This window comes from Megascapheus bottae, chromosome 6 (assembly GCF_031878675.1).
Source record: "Megascapheus bottae isolate mThoBot1 chromosome 6, mThoBot2.hap1, whole genome shotgun sequence".
NCBI lineage: Eukaryota > Metazoa > Chordata > Mammalia > Rodentia > Geomyidae > Megascapheus > Megascapheus bottae.
Genome location: NC_143514.1, coordinates 73,745,476 through 73,759,013, shown reverse-complemented (window position 1 = coordinate 73,759,013; position 13,538 = coordinate 73,745,476). Strand labels below are relative to the sequence as shown.

The 13,538-nt window shown below is 51.9% G+C and overlaps 1 protein-coding gene across 2 annotated transcripts in view; it reads right to left on the bottom strand.

Annotated features, from left to right (window-relative positions):
- The window catches only part of Iffo2 (intermediate filament family orphan 2), a 43,963-nt gene extending 39,377 nt beyond the window's left edge, over positions 1–4,586 (bottom strand). For both annotated transcript variants that reach the window (XM_090335711.1, XM_090335712.1), the window contains exon 1: positions 3,925–4,586. In XM_090335711.1, the coding sequence (XP_090191837.1) occupies positions 3,925–4,586 (662 nt within the window). The remainder of the gene's footprint in view (positions 1–3,924) is intronic.
- Positions 4,587–13,538: the final 8,952 nt, after the last annotated feature.

The following is a 13,538-nucleotide window of genomic DNA, read 5'->3' as shown; positions in this document are numbered from 1 at the left end:
CTGGATGGCAACTCAGAGAACTTTCCACCTATTTCTAGAGGCTAACTTCAGCAGTGATTTCCCAGGGAAAAACCCCTAGCTTGTAAACGCAGATGGAATATTTAGGTGGCAATGGGTGGTGCTGAAGCAAAGTGTTTGTTTTGGTTTCCAGATCAACGCTTAACAACCTTATCCTCGCTATAGTTTCAGTGACCACATTTCCCACGTGATAAAGAGCTGGTTGGGCCAAGAAGGAAACCAAAGAACAGTGAGCAGGGGCCAGAATACCAGATCAAGAGCTCTACTTAGGACTGGTGTTTGCAAAGCATAGGTCATAGACTGCTGATGGATGGCAAATTAGATGATGTGAAGTAGTACATGGTGACCTCTAAGTTCTCAGTCTAGTGGTTATATAGGTGAGTGGATAAACCAAGTATAATCCATCCATCCAGTAGAATATTATTCAGCAATGAAAAGGAACATCCCATACATAGAGTCACATAGATGAGCCTCCAACATTATCCAATCCAGACACAAAAGACCACACATTGGGTGGTTCCATTTATATGCAACATCCAGAAAAGGCAAATCAATAGGCAGATAGAACAGATCACCAGTCACTTGGGTTGAGGCCAGAGCAAAGCTGGAGCTAGAACCAGGACTTCATATATGCTAGGCAAGTGCTCTGCCACTGAGGTACATCCCCAGCCCAAACTCAGGCTTATATGTATGTCTATAACCACAGCCTGGCTATATTAGGCTTCTCTAGTTCACTGCACTTTTCTGAGCTTATTTACTTCTACAATTATTTCTCACTGAATTTCAAGTCTGGGAAGACTACTAGCACTCATGTAGCCCAGGGATTTTTTTTTTTAAGTTGACTATATGTCTACCTTCCTCTTACAGAAAATTCTTATGAGAAACCCCTATATGCCAACCATTAAAAACAAAATGTTATATGCATGAATTCATATTGCAGGTTCAAATACTTAACAGTTAGCTATCCTAACTCTGATCAACGCAATTGTTGACACTATTTTAATCCATTAACACTGAGCCTAGAGACTGGGGATGACAATTCCGTATCCAATTCAAATCTATCTCCAATTTTGTCTACATAGTATAGAAAAGATTGCGCCACACATGAGTGATGGTGTTGGAACTGAACTTTTCCCACTCCGATCCTCTCTGGTCTGCTCAATGGGAAGATTCAGAAGATCAAGCTAAGTACCAATGGCTCATTCCTATAATTGTAGCCAATCAAGAGGATGAGAGATGAAGGGGTTCAAAGCCAGCTTGGGCAGGAAAACCTCTAAAAGTATCTTATTTCCAATTAATCACTGAAAAGGTGAAAGTGTAGTTATGGCTCCAAGAGGTAAAATGTCAACCTTGAGTGAAAAAGGGAAGAGACAGCACTAAGGCCCTGAGTTTAAACACACACACACACACACACACACACACACACACACACACACACACACACAGAGGAGATTCAAGCCTAGCTCAGGGCACAGTATAGGGAATGGCAAGGAAGTCCTGTTCCGTGCAAAGCTGTGGTTCCAAATGCAAGTACCAGGAATAGGAACAGTTTCAAGCAGCTTGCTTAGTAATGTGGGAATCCTCTTCAAACAGAAGGGGAGAGAAATCCTTTAACTTAAAGCCAACTACTCACAAAGTAGCACGTCAGTAAAATAGCATTAAGAACTGAAAAGCGAATGAGAACGTATTACAGTTATATTAATATATTAGTGTGTGTGAGGCTTGAACTCAGGGCCTCCAGATCTTGAGTGGCTTTTGTGCTTAAGGCTGGAGCGGTACTACTTGAGCCATCTCTTCTGGCTTCTTGCTAGTTAATTGGAGGTAAGAGTCTCATAGACTTTCCTGCCTGAGCTGGCTTCAAATCATGATCCCCAGATCTCAGCCTCTCATATTCTTGACATTTTTTTTTAAGGAATCATTTTTATCAAGTATCTAAGGAACCTGTAAAGCATCACAGAAAAAGCTTGGGACGTCAAGGAATGCAGTTAGAGCCCAACCACCTTACATAGGTACAGAGGGAATCAAGAAAGGAAAACCCCAACACGAGCCTGAAATCACTTTGGAAAAAGATCATCTTTCTAACTCACAAAACAATGGAGGAAAGGAAGGTGTGCATGCCATTGCAGAAAGGCGGGAAGAGAGATGCCCGTACCTCGCCTATCTCAGCACCCCATCTGTCTCCACAGCACCACCTCATTCCAGGCTGGCATTGACATCACACCCCACACCCTGGGTGCAACCTCTAAGGTCCATTGCACAAGGCCAGCCCATCTCCCTCTAAACCTGGGCCCAATCCTTCCCATCACCTTGGAAGCCAGGTCCAAAAAGTACATACATAACAAAACAGACACAAGCTTGTGACATGACTACGCCATCAAGAGGAGCAGACGGGAGGACCTGGCCCACTCCTCCCCGACTTTCATCATTTTAAGCTCCATTTAAGTCCCTTGCTCTGATCACAGGCCTGCATGAGTCAGGTGACTTAGAGACATTGCCTGCACCCTGCTAGCTTGACATGGTGTCTATGAACTTGATCACTTTATATACACTTGGAATGAACGAAGCACTGCGGCTGGAGTTTACTATCACTTCTCTGATGAGCCAACAAGCCATTCCAATGGCTTACCTATCTCCTCAGCCCTCCCTCTTCCCTGCTCAGTGTGAAAGAAGACCCAAGACCAGTGCTCAGTGGCACTGTGTAAGGGGATGGGAAGAATGGTCCAGGAGTCAGTTCAGAGCTCTAACTCCTGAGACCACAACCCAGGACCAGACAGCCTCTCCCCTACCCAGGCCAGACACACTCTTCTCTTCCCAGAAAGCTGAGCTGGCAGTATCAGCCAGGCCAGGCTGAAGGTGGTAGGAAACAATGTCGTTTCCCAGCCAGGGAATCTGCCTGGAGAAGAACACACTAACCAGTCTGGCATATGGTCTGGCGGCCACTCCTGCTGCAGCCAGGGCCATTGATCTGGATTCATCTGATATCTACTCTTCCACTTCAAGGTTATCTTCTCATTAGGACTGAGTTTATGGGAGTCAGGAAACCATTAGACTGGAGGAGTGGAGAGGAGGCCTGGGGCCAGTCTGGTGGAGTCTGGTTCTGTGCCCACACAGACAGTCCTACCTGAGGAAGGGGGGACGAGAAGGAAGTAGGGGCACAGCCATCAGCTTTCACACACAGGGTTACATTTAATTCAAGGAATGAAAGAGAAGTAGGCAGGTTATCCGTTTTTCTTCTCATCAAGGAGGAAAGCCTATCTCCTACATCTTTGGGAGTAAAGTCAGGGGACTCGAATTCTGACTTCACCAAGTATTAGCAAAACCACTCAGAGAAAGCCTCTTCACATCTCAACACCGCTGTTGCTTCATCTGTAAAACGGAGCTGAGACTGTCTCTCACTGCACTGTCACAAGAAGAAAATGAGATCCCAAGTTGGGCTGTCCTTGGCTGGGGCCTGAGGTCTGCCCAGACACACAAGTCCCATTAACCACGAAACAGCAGGGAATCGGGCTGTGGCTGGAGCTTAGATACAGCGCCCCGGGCAGCGCCCAGGCCTTGAGTTCGAGCCCCAGTGCCGACCCAGGCACCCTCACCCTGAGCTCACACACCACGTCGCCGGAATTACGTTCCTAGGAAACAATGTGTCTGGGCGGGTGACGACACCGAGGTACCCGGGCCGTCGTCAGAGCCCGCCCCCATTCTCGGATCCAGACAACTGAGTCTTCCTCACGCGCGTGTAAGGAGCTCGGCCGGCAGCTCCCGGCCCAGCTCCCAGCTGCCGGGCCCAGCTGCCCACCCCGCCCGGCCGGCACGCATTCCTCGCCTACCGGGACCTGGCTACGGTTCCGCGGGGCGGCCCGGGGAGGGGGAGGGGGATGCGGCGGGAGGGGGAGGGGCGAGCCCGCTCACCTCCGCTTGTACTCGTCGCGCTCGCGCTTCACCTTGGCCAGCACGTTGTAGAGCGCGCGGATCTCGGGGGTGATGGTGTCGATCTGCACGCCCACGCCGTCGGGGTGCACCCACGACACGCCGGGGCCCTGCACCGTCTCCACGCCGCCGCCGCCCGTGCGCCGCACCTGCGTGTAGCTCCAGATGGTCCCGGGCAGGCGGCCGTAGTGCTGCGGGTGCGAGCCGCCGCCGGGGGCCAGGCCGCCCGGGGCCACCGTGTTGGCGTTGGCGCCCAGCGCCGCGCCGCCGCCGGCCGCGGGCGGCCGCAGCAGCTCGGGCCCGGTCTGCACGGCCTGCTCCCGGGAGAAGGTCTTGTAGCGCAGCCGCCGCTCGCGCTCGCTCTGCTGCTGCTCCAGCTGCTTCTCCAGCAGCCGGTTGCGCCGCTCCAGCTCGTGCACCTTGGCCAGGAAGCAGCGGAACCGCACGTTGAGTCCCTTCAGGAGATGGATGTTGGAGCCCAGGTCGTCCCGCAGCGCCGCCGTCACCGGTGACGGCCCCGGCCCGGCCCCGCCGCCGCCGCCGCCGCCGCCGCCGCCCCCCGGGCAGCCCCCGCCGCCGCCGCCGCCGCCCGGCGGGCAGCCGAAGGCCAAGGCCATCTCCCCGAACAGCAGCGAGTTCACCATGCGCCGGCTGCGTGGCTCAGGGCCTCGGGCCCGCGACTCCAGGTGCGGCTCCAGCTCCGGGCAGGGCTCCCGGCGCGGCCGGGCCAAGGCGGGCGCGGGCTCCAGCGCGGCCGGCCAGGCGGTGCCAGATGCGCGCCAGATGCGGCCTCCGCAGCGGCAGCGGGCCGGGCTGCGGCCGGATGTGGGCGCCGAGGCGCAGGCTGAGACGCGACGGGCCCTGGGGACGCCGCGGAGGCTACGCGAGGCCGGCGAGGACGTCCGGTCTCACTACCCCGGCTGTCAGAGACGCTGTGCCGCGGCCGCGGCCGCCGCGCGCGGACGACTCTCGGAGGACCCCGCCCACTCTGCGGCGAGCCCCGCCCTCTGCAGACACCGGCCACGCCCCGGTTGTGGCCCCGCCTACTTCGCCCTCTGCGGCGGCTCCCTGGAACTGAGGCTCCGCCCACGGGGCGCACAGCCCAGGCCACGCCCACATGCCTGAGACACCGCCCGTCTCGGGCACCACCGCTTTCTCATTGGCCTGGACTGGCTGCAGCCCAGCCGGGCCACGCCCCCTCCCAGTTTGCGGTACTGAAGCCGGCGGAGCTCCCAATCTGCTCCCTAACGACGCGTACCGCAGAGCTGCTGCAGGGACGCCGTCTCTGGGACCGCCGCAGAGCCAGCCCGGCCTCTTAAAGGAGCCGGCAGCCTCGGCCCTGATCACCCCCCTTTAGGAGACCCCGCAGCGACTGGGTCTGCTAATCAGTCTCCCTCGTCCCGGATTGCTCCCTACCCTAGATTCCCATAGCTTGCGGCCTGGATGGGCCTAGGGACCCCAGAATGAGGAGGCACCTCGGTTGTCATCCCTCACTCTAGCTGGGGACGGCCTGGTTATTCCTTTTTCTGAATAAAAGATCACTCCTACCCAGTCCCTGCTGCTGGCCTCCCCAGATCTGACTGAGGCTCCAGGCCTCGAGGCCAGGAGAGAATCAAGACCTTGGGTCTGGCCTCCTGTGAGCTAGTGTGGCTTTCGGCCTTGACTGACGGCCTCCTCATCACCACACGCACCCTGAGACAGCTGAGCCTAAAACTGCATCCATTCACTCATTCCTTTTCACACCTACCACCCTAAAGGCCGGTCCTCCAGCAGTCCCGTGGCATATCCTGAAGACTGTGTAACTAGTATATGCCAAGTATCCACCTATAACCCATTTTACAGAAGGTGGCTAACACCTGAATGAGGCATCCACCTACCTCAGTAGGCATGCTTGGCATTTTGTTCATTTTCTGTTTTAAGTTTTGTTTGTTTGATTGGTTAGGTTTGGTTTTTGTTTTGTTTTATGTTTGGCCAGTCCTGGGCTTAAGCTCAGGGCCTGAGCACTGTCCTTGGATTTTCTCAAGGCTAGAGCTCTAGCATTTGAGCCTCAGCACCATTTCTGGCTTTTTTTCTAAGTATGTGGTACCAAGGAATCAAACCTGGGTCTTCATGCATGCTAGGCAAGCACTCTACCACTAGGCCAAACTCCCAGCCCCTGGTTGGGTTTTTTTCCCCCTTCAGTTGTAGGGCTTGAACTCAGGACCCAGGCGCTGTCCCTGAGCCTCTTGGTGCTCAAGGCTAGTGGTCTACCACTTTGAGACATAGTGCCACTTCCCATTGTTAGCTGGTTAATTGGAGATAAGAGTCTCACAGGGACTTTTCTGCCCCAGCCAGCTTTGAACCAGATCTCAGCCTTCTGAGTAGCTAGGTGTGAGCCACTGACACCCAGCCTGGTTTATGTTTTGGTATTGTGCCAGCACTGGGGCTTCAACTTCAGGTATGGGCACTGTCCCTTCATCTCCTTTTTTTTTTTTTTCACAAGGCTGGGGCTCTATCATGTAAGCCACAGCTCACTTTTTGGCTTTTTGCTGGTTCACTGAAAATATAAGTCTCACAGACTCTTATGCCTGGGCTGGCTTTGAACCATGATCATTTCTCAAATCTCAATCTCCAGAGTAGTTAGGATTACAAATATGCGTAACTGATCTCCCCCACAAACATCAGAGGAAAGACTCCCATCTCTGAGTAGCTGTGGGTTGCTCTGTGTACACTTAACCAGATATGTGGCATGTTCCAGATTCTTCTGGCCACCATTTTTCCATTAGAATTTAATTTTTGTGTGACTAACTTGTGTGTTTGTCTTGTCTCTTTGTATGTAAGCTTGAGTACAGTTACCCTGTCTGGCAGGAACAATATTTTGGTGTTCATAGTGACAAGAGACACAAAGGAGACTGGGACCTCCTCTGGGGTAGTATTGTGGCTGGGGTTTCAGCTTGTTGTATTTTCTACTTGGCCACAAGAGCAAACCCCCGGTGTTTCCTTCCCTAGACTTGCTCCCAGTCAAAATGGAATCACATTGAAACTATGAAACTCACCAGCCTCTCTCCCTCTCCCTCTCCCTCTCCCTCTCCCTCTCCCTCTCCCTCTCCCTCTCCCTCTCCCTCTCCCTCTCCCTCTCCCTCTCCCTCTCCCTCTCCCTCTCTCTCTCTCTCTCTCTCTCTCTCTCTCTCTCTCTCTCTCTCTCTCTCTCTCTCTCCCCTCATTTAATTCTTTGTTCTCTCCCTTCTTGATGATTTTTTGTTTAATAGGAGAATCAAAAACCCTCTGCCTTGAAGCAGGTGTTTTTGGACCTCCTCCCCAAAGGGAGTGAGAAGAGGAATCGGAGGATCTATGACCCTGAAATCAACAGAAGTTCTCCCTTTATATCTTTTAGAATTTTCTCTGATAAATGCAGGCAGCAAGTAGATGTCTCTGTGGTTCTACCACTGATGGAAACCACAGATATTTCCACACCTGTAGATAGAATTTAAGCCATCATGGTTTTGAAAGTCCTATAAGATTCACTATTATATATATGCTGGTGGCTTTCTCCTGCATTCCTAACTACTCGGGAGTCTAAGCTTTCATTATTGAGATTCAAAGCCAGACTTGCAGGGGGGTGGTGCGGGGGGACAGGCAGGGAGAAAGTCTATGAGGTTCTTATCTCCAATTAGCAAAAATCTGAAGTAGAGGTATGGCTCAAGAGGTAGAATACCAACTTGGAGTGAAGAAAGATGAGAGAGTGAAGCCAAGTTCCAGTTGCACTACCAGTACACACACACACACACACACACACACACACACACACACACACGCACCCCAAAATTGAGTATTGGGAAATCAAACCCAGGGCCTCACCAATGCTAGATAAGTGCTCTACTATGGCCACCCCACAACCCCAGCTCTAAACCTGTTAAGGTCATCATGCATACTTGTTATTGTAGCATATGTATATCGTATCTAATATTATGTGACCGCTGCAGTTTTTCTTTGGCCTATTCATTTTAGTTAAATTGCTCCAGTCGCATGCAATGGAGTTTCACCCAATCCATTTTTGTGTATGTGATAGTACTGGGGCTTGAACTCAGAACCTGGGTGTTATCCCTTTGCTTTTTCACTCTACCATTTGCATCACTCCCTCCATTTCCAGCTTTTGAGTAGATAATTGAAGTCTCACGGACTTACGGACTTTCTTGCCTGAGCTGGTTTCAACCCATGCTCCTCAGATTTCAGCCTTCTGAATAGGAGGATTCCAGGCCTGAGGCACTAGCCCCACATGCATTTTGTATGTGTGTGCGGGTCCTGAGACTTGAACTCAAGGCCTGAACAGTGCCCCTGAGATTTGTGTTCATGGCTTAGCACTCCACGGCTTGAGCCACAGCTCCACTTCCAGCATCTTCTTGACAGTTTATTTGAGATAAGAGTCTCATGGACTTTCCTGCCAACGATGGCTTTGAACTGTGATCCTCAGATCTCAGTCTCCTGAGTAGCTAGGATGCCAGGCATCAGCCACTAGTACCCAACTCTTAAAAAAAAATAATGACTGCAAGGAGGTTACAGCTTTCATCCAGCTACCTAGGAACCATGGAAAAGTAAGGGTTAAGAAGCAAGGCCTCGGGCCGGGAGTTTGGCCTAGAGGTTAAAGTGTTTGCCTAGAATGCATGAAGACCTGGGTTCGATTCCTCGGTACCACATACATAGAAAAAGGCCGGAAGTGGTGCTGAGGCTCAAGTGGTAGAGCTCTAGCCTTGAGAAAGTCCAAGGACAGTGCTCAGGCCCTGAGCTCAAGCCCAGGACTGGCAAAAAAAAAAAAAAAAAAAGAAGAAGCAATGCCTCGGGAGTGGCTCCCTGCACCCACTCTCAGGAAGGATCTTCTTGCCAACTTGTCCAGATGTTGGGGTGCAAAGCCCTCCTGGGAGGGGCAGCCTTGTCCTGAGCATCGGGAGACTTGGGCATCCCTGATCATGGATTGAGCACTGTGCCTGGGCATCAGTCCTGCCCAGAAGGCTGAAGAAAGTGCTAGAAAGCAACTTCTGGAGAATCAAGACATTCCTGGGGCACAGAGAGAAGTGGCTGAGCAGAGGCCAGAACATCTGAAGGAGGCTCAGAAGTGGCACTTGAGCTTAAAGGGGTTCTGGTCAACCTACAGAGACAAGATGGGTGCAAATGAGGCAGCTGGAAAGAAGCTCTGCAGCCACAAAGGAACAAAAGTAAGTTGCTGCGTGGCGCGTTGTTTGTGGGCAAGGGAAGAAGGGAGGTACACCTAGCAGGTAGCCTTCCAGCTAGGGGACCAGCATGAGTCCCATGCCTAGAATCAAAGTGTTTCCTAATTCAGTGCATCCAGTTCCAAAACACAGAAGGCCTGAGCAAACTGATCGAGCCGTTTCCTTCTTCCAGCCCTAACAGATCTGGAAACTCTGCGTGCGTGCGTGCGTGCAAACATCACTAATGGGGCTAAACTCAGGCCCCTGCCATCTTGCTCAGCTTCTGCTCAAAGCTGGCTCTCTACCACTTGTGCCAAACCCAAACTTTCACTTCCAGCTTTTTGCTGTTTTTTCTTTTCCTCTCTCTCTCTCTCTCTCTCTCTCTCTCTCTCTCTCTCTCTCTCTCTCTCTCTCTCTCTCTCTTGGCAGTTATGGGGCTTGAACTCAGGGACAAGGCACTATCCCTGAGTTTCTTTTGCTCAAGGCTAGGGCTCTACCACTTGAACCACAGATCCACTTCCAGCTTTTTTCGTGTATGTGGTATGAAGGTATTGAACCCAGGGCTTCATGCATGCTAGGCAAGTAGTCTACCACTGAGCCACATCCCCAGCCCTTTTTGCTGGTTCATTGGATTTGCTAGCCCCTCACATTGGGCTTCAAACCCAATCTTCAGACCTCAGCTTCCTGAGAATGAGCCACCAGTGCCCAGCTAGATTTGGAAAGTTCTGAGGCCAGAAATCCTGGCTGGCAGCAGCAACCACGTTCAATACCTAGTAACTGATCTTATGATGTTCACTTTGTTGTGCTTAAGCAAGTGGGGAAACTCACACTCAGTTTCCAGACATGCACAAAGACATAGGAGAAAAATGCATACCCCACCATCCCACACCCAGTAGATCTATCTGCAGCTCAACTACCGTCTTCTGGCCTGGGCTCCCCTCCTCCCTGGCACTCCTTTCCACTCCCAACCCCCAGGCTTCAGTTTCTAGAACATTCCTACCAGCCCACTTCCCAGTGAAGTGCAAAGGGAGCCAGACAGGATGATGGCCCAGAGGGAGGGAGTGGCTGTCGGTCCTTCAGATTCTGCAGGTGAAAATTAATCCTAGAAGCAGAACAGGCAGATTCTTGAGATGGTCCAGCTCTCCTCCCTCAAGGAACAATGAAGACAAGAGAAGCCAAAACAACAACTAAAAAAACAACAACATAAAATCTTGGCATCGAGGGCAACTCCTGTGTACTGGAACACCAGCGTGTGGCACGTTCACAGAACTCCATCTTTCATGGGATCTCCGGGCTAACACATGGCTTAAGCTTCTGTTGGCGCGACAATTATTTCTGGGTGGATTCGCCTTCTTTGAAAAGGGTGTGGATTTTTTTTTAATCAGACCCAGGGCGCCACAGTGTCCCACAGACTTCTCTGACTCTGCACATCTTGGTCAACAAGACTTGAGGAGGCCTGGCTGTGTCTAGCCCTTTCTCTGGGCCGCCTCATGGAGAAGGCCTCATGAAAGGATGAAAGGCCAGTCTGCATTTGAAGCAAGGGGTCCAGAAGCAGGCACTGTTGATTATTGAACATGTGAATTTGGATACTGACTCAACACCCTTGTGCCTCAGTTTCCCCTTCCACCCCCAGGGAGTGAGTGATATATAGGATTGGTTTGAGGACCATACCAGTCCTCCATGTAGAGAGCTCTGGGGATCACAAACCAAAAGGCCTTCAACTCCTCATGTGTAGCCAGCCTGTCCTAGTGAGTGAGTAAATTAGTTGGAGAAACCGATACAAAAGAAATATTTCAGAGCGCAGTACCCCTGCCCCTCCCTAGCCTCTTCTAGTTTCTATGACCTTCCCATGACCGTGGGGAAAGGGTTCGCAGAAGGGATCCGCCAACAATGAACAACTCATCAGAAAGTTGTGGAACCTATCATACCAAGAAAAGATCACCTTCCAAAACACCTAATTATCAAAGGAACAAGCAATCAGATCCCAGCCCAGGGTATTAGAACCCCTAGAGTCAGAGCCATGGGGTGGGGGCCGGGGATGAGAGAGAAAGAGAGAGGAAAAAGGAGGAGGGAGGGAGGGACACCTGAGGAGAGGATAGATGATTAGAGCGCAGTGGTGGCCATTCAGGCTGGATTCTTTTCTCATCCTCCATCGTTCCTGGACTTGGATCTTCAAGAACCAGACAAGAACCCATCGAGACACCACGGGGAGGATCCGTGGTGCTGCAGTGGAACCACAACAACGTCATCTGCTCCGAACTGTGACACCGGCTGACATCACCCACTGAAGGGCTACCACCCTCCTGGCTTCTGAACCAGAAGGGCTGTGTGGACCCTGCTCACCAAAACAACCCCAGGAGCTTCTGTCTCTAGGCGACGGTGAGCTGCATGAGGCAGCTCATGGGTCATGCTGGAGCACTCTCCAGGGAGCCACCGGGATGGAATGTGGGGGTTCTTGCTTCTAGGCCCTTCTATCCTAGTGGTAGAGTGCTTGTCTAGTATGCTTGAAGCCCTGAGTTAGATTTCTTGGTACCACATACACAGAAAAGGCTGGAAGTGGTGCTGTGGCTCAAGTGGTAGAGGGCTAGCCTTGAGAAAGCCCGAGGTCAGTGCCCTGGCCCTAAGTTCAAGCCCCAGGACTGGCAAAAAAAAAAGGACATGAAATTCACTTCACAACTGAACTTAGAATGAAGCCTTGAATGCCCAGTGGGTCCCTCCTGTTCTGTCTGTAGCCTCTTCCACAATATCAAGGGAACTAGAGGAGTGAGCTGTTGAACTGACTTTGGGCCAGCCTGGTAGAAGGTGTTAGGAGTTGCCCCAGTGAGTAGAAAGAAGCACAAAGAAATGGCATATAGAAAAGAGGCATACAGAAGAACCATCAAATTAGCCCAAAGCAAAGCCAATATCATGCACATCCTGCCTCTGGGCCTTTGCACATGCTGATTCCTACTCCAGTATTCTGCCCCTATTTTGCTGGGCTGGGTTTTTGCTCGCTCTTCAGCTCTTAGCTTTGCCCTTCTTCATTGCTTTGTTTTGGCTTGGTCGAGAGGTATAACTTCTGTTCAGTAAATACACAACCACTAAGTGTCCAGCTGGACAAGTTTCTGCATATGTACACCCTCCTGTAGTGAACAGATCACTTCCCACATAGCAGAAGGCGCCCTTCCAGTCACTAGCTCCCAAAGATGCTTGGGGTTTTTTCATCCTAGATCCCCTTCCAGCATCTTCTAGAACCTCTTGTACATGAAAGCACATGTACATGAAGATCAGCGATAGCTTCTTGAACATACACACGTATATGTATATGTTTTGCACTGCGCACATCAGTGGTTTGCTTTTTCTTTGTCCACTGCAGAGGGACAGGTGGGTGCTTCTTCATCGGGGGCCATTAGAGGGTAGCTGTTGCCAACCCTCTCCTCTGTGTTCTGGGTGAACTTAAACCCCATTCCTCTTGGGCACAGCCCTGGAGTCAGGATCACTGTGCTATCAGTGTGTGCATTCTCAGTGTTAGCAGAACCCCTTGAGGTAGTGGGTGTGAATTCCAATCACCCTAGCTCACTCCAGCATTATGAGTCCTGTGGGTCCAGACCTTCTGCTGAGCATGAGGCTGCACTTCTCTTTAGGAGCCCCGAATCCAGATGGGGGCTCCCCATGACACCTCCACCCACCCCACCCCAGTGTACCTCTCTAGGCTGTGTCTGCCAAACTCTGGCTCCTAAGGGGAGGGAAGGACATCTCCACCTGATCCACAGCTGCCTTGGGAAGAACCTGTCCGCCCCAGCCACTGGTCCTCTTCCTCTAGCCCTCCCTGGCATGGCCAGGAGTCCTGTCCTGAGGGCACAGGGCCCTCTCTCTGACCTGCCCCAATCCACTGGAAACCCGACGTCCAGTGAAACGGCATTCTATTGGAGGTGTGATCCTTTCAGACCCTCAGCTTCCCATCTGTAAAACAGGAATGCTACCCCACCCCCATCTCTTACAGTTTTTTTTCTGAGAGCCAATGGGAGACTGTGTGACATCCCTGGGAAAAGGCCTGGCAGAGGGAAGCACCCCAGCAGGTGGCCCTCAGAGGTGCCCAAAGCCTGTGGCCCTCTCCCAGGAGCCTGTCTGGTGTCCATGGCGTCGTCATCATGAGAAAGCACAATAAAGTGCAGGATGGCATTGCTGCCCTAAGAGCCAGCATCCTGGCCCTGGGGAGAAGTCCTCCTGGGCTGCACATGCTCTGTCTCCTTCGGCCTCACCCGGGCCCACGTCGACCTGAGCAGCAAGGCTGTGGGAATTCCATGCTCCGCTCACGCCTTGGGTTGAGATCTACCAGCTTGAGGAAAGCACCCTCCTCCCTAGCTTACAGATGGAGAAACTGAGGCGGAAAAGAGAAGGCAGCTGACCAAGAGGCCAGCCTGGACATCATGG